General features: G+C 27.9%; 1 protein-coding gene across 1 annotated transcript; it reads left to right on the top strand.

The window, feature by feature from the left end:
* Positions 1–1,426: 1,426 nt before the first annotated feature.
* On the top strand, positions 1,427–2,197 carry LOC125858652 (ethylene-responsive transcription factor RAP2-11-like). The gene has a single exon (XM_049538484.1). It carries the CDS (start codon positions 1,491–1,493, stop codon positions 2,010–2,012), a length of 522 nt encoding a protein of 173 aa, XP_049394441.1. The 5' UTR covers positions 1,427–1,490; the 3' UTR covers positions 2,013–2,197.
* The last annotated feature ends 10,407 nt before the right edge of the window (positions 2,198–12,604 follow it).

A 12,604-nucleotide genomic window follows, 5' to 3' on the forward strand; every position in this document is an offset into this window, starting at 1 on the left:
TCATAATAAATTATCATGTTTGTATATTAACAAGCGAAATATACAAACAAAATTCTGAAAAATTTCTAAATGTATTTTGTATATACTTACCATATTTGTATATTTGCAAGTGAAATATACAAACCGCAGCTTCCATAGCAAACAAAACTATATATGTGGAGCGCAATTATTGAAACCATAGCTACTAAGCCTTATTTTATCTATTATGTTTGCTATTTCTAATATTTTCTCTTAGAAAAACCCAAAATATTATAAAACCGTAAAAGGGCAAGAAATCTCATTTTCTTTGAAATTACAAAAAAATAAGCTCTATTTTCTTGGTTGCTCATTTTCTTTGAAATTACTAGTCAATCTGAGCGCACCTCAACTAATTTTTATGTTGATCAGAGATAGCAGATACCCCATGCGACAGTAACCAGATTTCTGCAGCAATATCTAAACCATAAATATTGGAAACAATTAACAATGTGAGGATTATTTTGAACAGTGCATGACAAAATCCACCAAACAGTTTGACGTAAGCATATGTTAAAGTACAATTAATGAGAATCGAAGTATGAGAGTATTAAAATGAGAATGTTCTAAGAGACTAACAAAGACATACACTATGTGACAACAACAAAATATTAGTTTTTCACATTTCTGAGAGGAGAGAGAGTGAAGTCTAATAATCAGAAAGAAACACAAAAGAGCTCTATTCATTTTTGGACTTTTGATGAATTAATTTTGTTTGTTGGCTCTTGGAAGTACGCATTAGTTGTGCTAACCTTTTATCATTTTAAGTTGATCCTATAACAAGACACGACAAATATTATTTGTAGCTTAGCACCTACTGTTTCAACATTTCAGCTCTATGCATTATACTAGTTTATCAATTTTTCATATCATATCTAACTTACAATTAGGGGCGGAGCTAGTAAGGATCTAGGAGGTTCATCGGAACACTCTTCAATGGAAAATTATATTGTTTATACATGGTTAAATCTACTTTTACATATATATACTAAGATCAAGTGAGTGAGTGAAAGGCATGGCAAAAGCGCGAGTTTGACTTGCGAACAATTAGCAAGTGAAGGACCGATCCTTTTACGCCAATACTGTTGCGGGACTATTGTTGCTAGACTGGTACTTGGCAGCTCATGATGAGCAATATATAGATGGGATCCTCTTCGATTTTTTTGTGTGTTTATTTTTCATAATTTGAATCACCATAGTGAAAATCCTGACTCTATTACAGCCTACCCTAACAAATATTTTTTTAATAACTAGTCCTAATTTACTTTGAAATTGAGACATACTAATTGTTATTGTATTTTGGTATCAATGATGATGCCATTTATAACATGTATATTATAATCTTTCAACTACTAAAATATCCCAATAAGGACAATCAACACAACATTAAATACAAAAAAACCAGTATTAATTTCCCCATCCACCTAATCATAAAACTAAACCACTTGTAATCTCCTCTCTAACTAAGTATTAGAATGGAAAACTCAAAATCCCCATCAGAGTCCTTCAATAACTCATCCAAAAATAAGCCAATTTCCTCAAATGATGGAAAGAAATTTATTGGAGTTAGACAAAGGCCATCAGGCAGATGGGTTGCTGAAATCAAAGAAACTTCACAAAAACTCAGGCTATGGCTTGGTACTTTTGACAAAGCAGAGGAAGCTGCTTTGGCTTATGATAGTGCTGCACGTCTCCTTCGAGGAAGAAACGCGAAAACAAATTTCAAGAACCAGGGAATCTTGAAACCAAATGAAGAGAATTGCAGTTTGTTGGAAAAAAATCCAAGATTATATCAACTTATGAAACATGCCATCATGAAGAAACTTGCAGGGAAATATCAAAATAATGAACGTTTAGAAACAGAGGAGGCATTAGTTCAAGAAAGTATAAATAAAGAAGAGATCTGTGGGATTCAATTACAGGGAAGTTCAAAGGTTTATTCTTCAGTGATTGTGGCTCCTTCTTTTAGTAATAATGAAAAATCGTACCAACTTTAGATGTCTTGATAGTATTAAACAGTTGTTAGGTTGTATTAGCTTTTCACATCATATTTGGTTTGTTTCTAGTGAGATTAGTTTTAATGCAATACATGTTTACTTTTTAATACCTAAGTTTATTTGATGTTTTCTTCTTAGGTTTCTACCTCCAAAACTAGTAAGCAATATATTGGGATATTAACAATTTTTCCGGTTTCACTCACCTAACCATATTTTTTTCCATTGACAAGTTGGGTTGCTCAGGTGTTAAAAGTACATTCCGCCTCCAACCTCAAAAGGTTGTAGATTCGAGTTATTAAAGGAGCAAAATGTGAGAGCTTCGGAGGTATAAAGAAAAGGTTTAACAAGTGTATAATAATCACTAACAGATAAATATTATATAGTGATCAAACTTTTATAAGAAATAGGAGTAACTATTAGGATTTATAATTTTTGATGACTTTATTAAACTGTTATGTTGCATGAATATTCACAATATATTTGCCTAAGAGAAAAGCTATCAATAATTGGGCTGCTTATGGTTTGTCAAAATAGATCCATTCTTTAATGGACCAGACAGTGACATCTTTCTAAGGTTTCTTGACCTCACTGGGCTTAAAGGGGTCCTTTTGGTAGAGTGAAATACTTTGTGACGATGCTTTCAACAAGTTCTTTTAAAGAAAATTTACTTAGAGATATGAATGATTCGATGCAAAATTTCAATAAATTTGGGTTACGTTTTTTGATTTTGAGTAAATTTTTTTAAATAAAATCGAATACATTATTGAGATTAAGCCACGTATCTCTTCATTAGTTTTAAGGATATACATAATCCAAAAATTGACGATAAAAATATATATATATAACATTGAAGTATAACAAAGATATCAAGATACCATTTGTGATAGTTCGAGATATATTTATCATTTTTCTATTTAATAAATGTAATCATTCTTTGATTGTAATCTACTCCCTCCGTCCACTTTTATTTGTTATGTTGCGCTTTTCGAAAGTCAATTTGACTAATTTTCAATGTTAAATTAGATTACATTAATCGATATTTTAAACAAAAATTTTAGATATTCAAAAACTATACGAAAAATATTATAAATTATAATTTTTTGCATATCAATATGATGAAAAAATACTTCGTAAAATGTTAGTCAAAGTTCTTATAGTTTGACTCTAAAAGGAAATCATGACAATTAAAAGTAGACGGAGGTAGTAACTCATACCTACTAACTGATTTAAGTTATCTCTTCTTTTTTTTGGTTTCCCACCTAGTGTCCGGAACCCACATTGGAGCTCCGACAAAATCCGGATCGCGCTCTGCAGGGCACATTCGGGGGTGGCGCTCCCAACAGGATTTTCTCCATACCCAGAGCTCGAACGCGAGACCTCTGGTTAAGGGTGAAACAGTCCTACCAGTGCACCACCACAACCCATGTTGGTAAGTTATCTCTTAATTATATCATAATCACCAATCATCTACATTTCAGCATAATTTCTTTGATTGTAATCTAACTAGTACCTACTAACTGGTTTAAATTATCTCTTCATAATCACCAATCATCAACATTTCAACATAATTGCTACTTCATTTGTTCTTTTTTATATGTCATCCTTACTATATATAGTTGGTTTATAATACTTGTCATTTTATAAAATCAACACAAAAATTACGATACTCTTTCTATTTTACCCTTGTGAGTTATTAGTCTTGAAAATATACATTTGACCAACATAGAAAAACTAAGTAAATAATTCATGTTAATTGGTCAAATTAATTCATATTCGTTGATTGAAAAGTTGACTTCAGAAAAAAAAAATATAAAGATAAAATAGTAAACTTACTTAATTTCTAAACGCACGTGAAATAAAAAATGGTGACTTATAAATATAAACGGAAGAGTAGTACTTACTAGTGGGGTGTGCATGTGGCGCACGCAAACAAAAAACCTTTCACCATCGAAAGATGTCATTATATTGGCTGTGAAATAGATATGTTTTCATTGAAAATTTGGCATTATTCATGTTTGCTTAATGTCAAATATTTCTATCCCTCGTTTCATTATTATTTATTTTATCCATCATAAAAATAATTTATTATTATTATTAGTATATGTTTTAATGTTTTCTTAATTTAGTAAATTGAATAAATAATATAATGATCAATTAATGTAGAATAAAAAAAGTAATTATTAAGAAGCATGCAAAATTTAAAGTGAATAAATAAAAGTGAATCCGAGAAGTATAATAGTGATGGTCCATACTCCATTATCAACTCTTTGTTAATTGCATAATGTTCCCAATGGACTCAAACATTTATTTAAATTCCACTTGTCATAAAATGTTCATGAAATGAGGACCCCCTTTTTTTCAGTCGAAGAACTGTGCAATATGATAAAATTTCGTCACATGTGATGAAATAGTGTTGAAACTTTAATGTTTTCACATTTTTTAATGTGGTCCACATATTAAATAATTAAAATATTTATTTATTTCTTAATTAAATAATACCATTAGGTAGTTCCTTGATGGAAGAAATTAATTATTTGAGTCCCTAACTTTACATCATTTAATTAAGTAAAAAAGTTTCTAGAGTTTAAAAGTAATTGCCTAACAATATAAATGCCTACGAAGTGTGGCAAATTCTCCATTAATTCTTACTAGAATAAAAAAAATGTGACCGTACACAACTAATTAATTTTCTGAAGTCATTCAAATCCACTTGTTCAGATCCTACATTATGTGTTGGATTCAGAGTTTGAAGTTCATGAACTTTTAAATCAATTGAAACCTCGTCAAAGGAGGGTAGTAAAGCTTAAATGGGTTCTATTTTTGTTACTAAACCAAGAGCCTACTTTCTTATTAGGTTAATCCAACATATATTTCTTATATATTTAATAAATTTCTCTAAAATAAATGTTAGATTTAGGTAAAAGTTATTGAAATCTCGAAAAACTGTCTCAAATCCTACGTCCGTCCGTGATATTCAGAGTCTATTAGAACTAAACAAAATAGAACATGGCGAAATAACGTAGGAATTAAAATAAACATGGTAAAATATGTTTGAAAATAACTCAAAACTGAGTTATTTCCCGTGAAAAGTGTATAAAATGGAAATAATGATATTAAAAGGTGCAGAATTCTGTGAGAAATAGATATTTATCTTACTAAAATTGGAATGTTTTTTTCCCTAAATATATTGGCTCGACTATGATTAAGATGTTTATAATTATTGTTTCTTGGTGTACTTTTATATTGTTTGTTGTTAGTTGCTATATTTTCTACATTATCTTCTTCTTCTTTTTTATATTTATTGTAATTGTACTGAGAGTCCTTCAAAAACAACATCTCTACAACGTAATTATAAGTTCTGCATATACATTCTACCCAACCCCAAATTTCACTTTCACTCATATGCAGATGTTATTGCTCTTTGTAATTCAAATAGGACAAATATCACTCATTCAATAGTCTTCAACAGATTGGGGAAAATAGTTTTGGTGAAAATTGTTTTTGGTAGAATAATCTTACTGGGACTGTGTGGCTACATCACCCCTCCATAAATGAATAAACAAAAAGAAGGAAAAAGATAACAACAACATTAGTGTAATTCTACAAGTTTATTATGTAGGATATATTTTCAATAAAACCTTAGCTCAAAAAAAGTGTAATCGAATAAGGATTTAAAGAAAAATTACGACAATAATATTGTATATAGAAGTTTTGTTCTTTTATTTTTGAAAGTGATGAAGAATCTTTTCCTTTTAGTGATGCTATTGAGGTACCATGAAAATAAAGTTAATTTTGATAGCTCCCAACCTTGTTGACTAGGATTCTAGCTATGCAAAAAGAATATGATACCACATTCCTATTGAGTTCACTTCACTTGTAAAGATTCTCTGACGATTTCTTACTTTAAATACTTTCATCTTTACTTTCAACATGTTTCCCACATTCAATACTTTCTTTACTAGGTAAACTTTCTCTTCTCTTTGAAACCTCCACAACTAGTAACCAACTTTTTACTCATTAATTATGAAAGTGACACTCAATTAAATACTTGCTAACCAATTGATTCTTATGTTAATCTAACCCAAATAAGACTTCAAGGCGTAAAAAAAGAAAATGAACATTAACGTATCAAAAGGACAAATAATTAAAGCAACTAAATAAATCTTACAAGTTAATGAATCTTGTGGTAAAAAAATATGTTACAAGCTTCTCTTAATTAAAGTTTATATTACTCAGATTCTTCAAAATTAATTAAAGTTTATACTACTCGGTTTCTTCAAAAAATAACAAGAAGACTTCAAATTTTAAAGAAACATACATAAATTCAATATACATGAATTAAATATCAATTTTGAACCACCCGAACAACACGTAACTTAAAATCATGATACGTTAGGTATTTTTACGTCATGAAACTAAAAATGAAACAGGAAAAAATAAATCAGAACGCCCGAAAAAGTACAGATGCATCTCCCAACATGTACTTTTCGCCATACAATGAATGAGAAAAAAAAAAACATAAAATAAACCGCTCCGTTTCCGAAAAGATAAACTATGCAAATAGGGTACTCCTCACAGTTTTCACATAATAAATAAATAATTATTAATGACAAACTATTAAGTTTTTTTTTCTATTTCAGAAATAACAATCGTAAAGCCAAAAGAAACTTCACATAACTAGACAACTAATATCAATTGTGTTAAGACATGTAATAAAGTTTTTCCTTTACATATGATAACTTAGAGTATGAGTGTCAAGTGCTAAATTATTTAATTTTTGAAGGTAGAATATCTAAAATATAATTTAGATATTAAGAACTTATATGTAAATTTATAATATAATTAACAAAAATCAGAATATTTAAATATTTAGGGTTTAGCTAAAGTGCTTAATGCCAAGGTGATATCTACAATGATGCAGTGTAACTGAACTAAATGCGGCGAAATACATCCAATTTTAAAATAGGAAAAAAAAATAGCAACATATAATTAAATGACAATAAATAAGGAAAAAATTCTATGGAATCTTCAGATCTATTATCGGGAAACCATCAAATTCTACGTACATTAAGAAAATCCAACAACAAACAACTAAAATATTAGGTTAATTTCTTCGCTTGTTAAGTCAATTAATTTATTATATCAATTTTTTATTTTTTAGTTTTAAAAAGACCTTTGTAACACTGGCGTGAAATCCTAGAAATCAACCCTAAAAATATATTTAAAAAAAGAAGTTTTTTTTTAGGTGGAAGCAGGAGGCGCATCGGAGCTTATCATGAACAGTTGCCCGTAATGCTATACCTGTTAACGGAAGAAAATTCAGATAGAAAACATTTTTTTCTGATAAAGATCATAACAAACGCAAATCCAACTTAATCGAAACCTCAAAAAATTCAGATAGAAAATATTTTTAGTTAAATAGATTTTAAACAACGCGAATTCAAAAAAATCGAGAACTCAAAAAAATTGGATAGAAAACATTTTTTTTTCTTAAAAAAATCTTAAACAAGGCAAATACAACAATCGAGACCTCAAAAATTCAGATATAAAACATTTTTTAGTTTTCTATTTTTTAGTTAAATAGATCTTAAACAGCGCAAATCGAAATTAATCCAGACGTCAAAATATTCAGATAGAGAACGTTTTTTTTTTTTTACTTAAATAGATCTTAAACAACGCAAAACCAAATTAAATGAATCAAAAAAATCATTTTTTTACTTAAATAGTTCTTAAACAACGTAAATCCAAAATCCAAATTAATTGAGACATCTAAAAATTCAGATTGAAAACAATTTTAAGTTAACTTAAACAGATCTTAAACAACGCAAATCCAAATTAATCGAATACCAGCCAGAAAACAGAAAACCAGATCGATGCCCTAACAATGTGAGGCGGGTTAAGCACTGGATGCAGAGGTTTATCGATCGCTTCCTGTTGCTATATTTATGGCTTTTCAGGGAACAGATCGATGAACCGCTGCCTCCAGTGTTCTAACCCAACAAAAAGAAAAACAGATCAGTTATCCCGCTTGTATCACATAGATCTAACCTCAAAACAAATTTTTTTCGAAAAAAAAAAACAGGCCATTGACTTCGAAAATGACGATATAACAAAGAATATATATTTAAAAAAACTACAGGAATCTATGGCAAAGATTCAAGAGAGAGAGAAGGGGGAAAGAAGAAGATAAAACCCAGGTGGTAACTGAAAAGGGCAGACTGAATAGCTGCCATTGATGAACTGTCACACACATTTTATTTATTTTATTTTATTTTTCTTTACTGATTGTGGTGTTTATTAAAGCAGATGTGGGGTTATTTATATGCAAGCCTGGGTGCCTTTAGGGAAAGTGAATTACTACTTTATCCCTGGATAGTGAGGTGCTGACCAGTAATATTTGACGAAAAGGGTAATTAGAACAGCTACGTCTTGGAATACTGAAAGTGACGTGTTTGTACAAAATTCATTGGGTCAAGTGGCTTGGGGACAGTGTACACGTGTTTGGATCCCCGTCAAAGGAATCTTTTATTTTAAAATATATATATAATCTTAAATAAAAATATTTTTAATGAATTAAAATAATCTTTTTGTACATTAAATATGTCATTGTAAAAAATTTAAATTAAAAAAAAAAGTTACACAAATCTCATAGTTTTAGAGCCCGTTTGGATTAGCTTTAAAAAAGTAGTTTTTAAATAAAAAATAAAAAATAAGAGGACTATTTTTGGTTGTCAAACACTTCATAAGTTTTAAGTCATTTTTTGCTTATTTCAAGTTTTTTTTTTTTTAGTCAAACACTTTCAGAAGTCAAAAAATTAACTTAAAAATATGTTTGACCAACTTTTAAGTCAATTCAAACACTCTCTTAAGAGTTAATTACATCACATCTCTACTTTTTTCAAAATTACAAAAAACTTGTAATGGTAGAATTCAAATACATCCCAAAACGTCTAGATACATTGCCCAACGTTCAGATACATCACGTTTTGGTTATGAATATATCATTCAACGTTTCAATACATCACGTACGCCCCGATACATCGTGTAAAATAATGTATCCGACTAATATATTATGTAAAATGATGTATCCGACCGATACATCGCATAAAGTATTGTATCCGATAATAGGAGAGTGTAGAAATTTTTGTAATTTTTCATATGATAGGAAATTTTAAAAAATATAGTGAAATGAGATGTATATTTAGGTAATTTTTTCTTTAAAATAGCTACAACAATTTATTTATTTATTAAAAAAAATATATGATGAAGGAATTAAATAAAAGGGTGTTTTTTTTCATTTTTCCTTGAATAATTTTTTTAAAAAAATTCTTATGAGAAAAACAATTTCTCTAATAAAAGTAAGAAAAATAAAGTTCACAAGTAGCATTTTATCTTTAACACATTTTACTTTTATTCCTACCCTCTTTGCCTCCATCTCCATTACCTCTCTTACTTTCAACTCATTTTTCATAATGTTTGTCTACATTATATATATATATTTGCTTGAGTTTAAAAAGAATAAGTAAAAAAAGTTATGTATTTTTTTCTAAATAAAAAATATTTTTGTTCAGATCTAAAATTGCTAGACTTTTCATTATTTTATATGTGGCTCGAAAATGAAGAACAAATTACGTCAGTTTGATCTATTATTTGATGGGCATATTAGATTAGGTATCAACCTTTACGAATTTGTCTTCCCTCAATGTGTTAGAATTATTATATTTTCTATGTACAATTTTTATCATCGACTGTTATAAATTATGATAATATAAGACGGATACAAAGATTAAGATAGAAATCAATTTTAGCTGATTATAATTGTTTGTTTAATATTTCTGAAGATTGACATATCATGTATTTTTAAGGGGTTTTTTCAAAGTTATTAAGTTGTCCGCAAGTAATATTCAATTATGATAGTCTACTTAAAAGTCTAAGAAAATTTTAATATTTTTTCTAGAATTAAATATCTGTTGGAATAATTTACACCAAAATTCTGCCATGAACAAAAAGCTTTGAAGCTAAGTGAATTCCTTTGGATGATTTTCTTTAAACTAAACTACTCGTGTTCTTTGACAGTAAAATTTCTCCAAGGAATATTAAGTTAATAAAGTCATATTAATAAATTTTATTTTGCATAATTTCGGAAATTGGAAGTGATCCTTACACTAAACAATAAATATTTGATTGTTGACCGTTGTGTTTGTATTTGTAAGTCATTAAAGTGATTAAATTGAAATGATATGCTCCCTCCTTTCGATACTAAAAATAGTTGTTTTATATTAATGGTTCACTTTACTAAATCAAAATAATATTAATTAAATCTTTTTTATATTACTTTTACAATAAATTTTTTTAAAGTGTTCACATTTGATAGTAAAATTTGTAAGAAGTTTTTTAAAGGATTAATTAAAAAAATTATCTTCTTATTTATAATTTTTTATACCGTACAAAATGAAAATTGATCAACTAATATAAAACGAAGAAGGTATTATATTTATTTATACTTTATGTTCGATTAAAAATTATACTTCCTCAGTCCATCTTTATTTGTCCACCATACTAAAAATAGTTGTCCAACAATAGTTATCTAGTTTGGAAAATCAAGAGATAATTTACCCTTCCTATTATTCAATATCTAATACATTTCTCAAAGTATTAAATTTAATATATTCAAAGGATAATATAGTAATATTATCCCTATTATTTATTAATATTTCTTAAGGTGTGTGTTAAGTCAATAGTAAACAACTATTGTTATACACAAAAAAAAAAAAAAAAAAGTAGCGTATTAGTCATCAAAGCGATCAAATAAAAATGTAAAAAATATCATCACCATGCATAAAATATTTCTCTGTCTTTTAATGTCTGTACTTATTTTATATAGTTTATTAATTACTAAAATGGTTAAACTCCCATTTTTATGATTTATATGTACATAAGAAAATTACTTATTATTATTCTATGTTAATAATTATGTTTATATAGTTTATTAATCATCAGAGTGGTTAAATTAGAATAATTTTTTTAATTATACACGTACATAAAAATATGATTTAAGTTCACTATTAATTCCTACATGGCTAGGGTTACTAAACTCTTTGTTTGTTTTAGTCACGTATCGTGAATTTCTTTTTAGTGTACTGTTGATTTCTTCTTAGGGTTATTAAACTGTTGGCTTGTTTTAGTCCATGTATCGTGAATTTCTTATTAATCTACGATTGATTTCTGCTTAGAGTTACTAGACTGTTGTCATGTTTTAATCCACAGATTGTATAATATTCCACAATTTTTGAAAACTTTTGTGGTTCATCTTTTAAATATTGTCTTCTTCAGATCAACGACCATAAATTTGATATATAGTCCATATTTTCATCTTGTATTGGTCAAATTTTTTAAGATCCTACTCGTACTACTTTTAAATTTTATTTATGTCAAGGTTCACGATACATTATTTTGATCTACAACTAGTGAAATGTCAATTATGAAAAAAAAACATTCAATTTTTCCTTGTTTTGATCATTTCGACTTATCCAACACCTATCAAGCAATATTCTAACATTAAAAGCACTAAAAACATGTCAAAGAACATTGAAAACTTAAGTAAGAAATATCAAATTTGTCAGAATTTTAAGATCTGTCATTAGTCATATTTCCATACATAAAATGGTTATACATGAATATTAGGTAGATATTTATGTTTATAATTTATTAGTCATTAATGTGGCCAAATTATAATGTTGAAAATATACACATGCATAGAGGGACCTAAAGCTTATTGTTAGTCATAAAGTGGCCAACTATCATGTTGAAAATATACATGCATGGAGTATTTGTTTCTTACATGTAGTTACATTTATTTTATTTGTTAGTCATCGAAGTTGTAAAACTAGTACCTTTAAAGCTTGATATTTGTCCATGATACTGAATAATATCTATTTAAAAAAAATATAAATACATCAAAGTTCACTATCATGCTTATGAATTTATCTAAAAGTGAACTAGTCTATCTCTAAATAATGAACATGATGAGATAAATTAACATCCTTTAGTCAAATGTATTTGTATATCAAAAAAAACTTCGCACGTTTGATTAAAAAAATAATTTCCTATTAATAATTCAAAAACATTTAAATAATAATAGTATATCATAGTATCTATCCAAATGAGAATTATGGTATACTCTATGTATCTGAATTCATTGTCTAAATTAGCTTTGTAAACATAGTAACAAGATGAAGTTATTACATACAACTTATAAGTGCACAATATGTTGGTGGGAAATCAAAAAAAAAAAAAAAAGAATACCTCAACGGTGTTACAAAAAAGTGTAACATAATCGAGACAAATATAATGTGCTCCTGCCATCCTATTTTAACCATTGCTTTAGCTCAAAATAATTGTTACTTTAGAAATTCAAAATTACGATCAATAATTATTTTCAACTACATTCTTTAAGTCTTTAACATTAAAAAAGTGAGTATTTAATAAAAATGATAACTTAATAAATTATATATTATATTTATTTTTTTCTCGATGAACATGAAAAAAAAGCTAAAACAATAATTAAAAGGAGACATCTTAATAACTGTCGA

The sequence above is a fragment of the Solanum stenotomum genome, chromosome 3 (assembly GCF_019186545.1).
Source record: "Solanum stenotomum isolate F172 chromosome 3, ASM1918654v1, whole genome shotgun sequence".
Lineage (NCBI taxonomy): Eukaryota > Viridiplantae > Streptophyta > Magnoliopsida > Solanales > Solanaceae > Solanum > Solanum stenotomum.

What these genes read in the sequence shown, in the direction of transcription:
- LOC125858652 (XM_049538484.1), top strand. Translation starts at nt 1,491, where the DNA reads ATGGAAAACTCAAAATCCCCATCAGAGTCCTTCAATAACTCATCCAAA.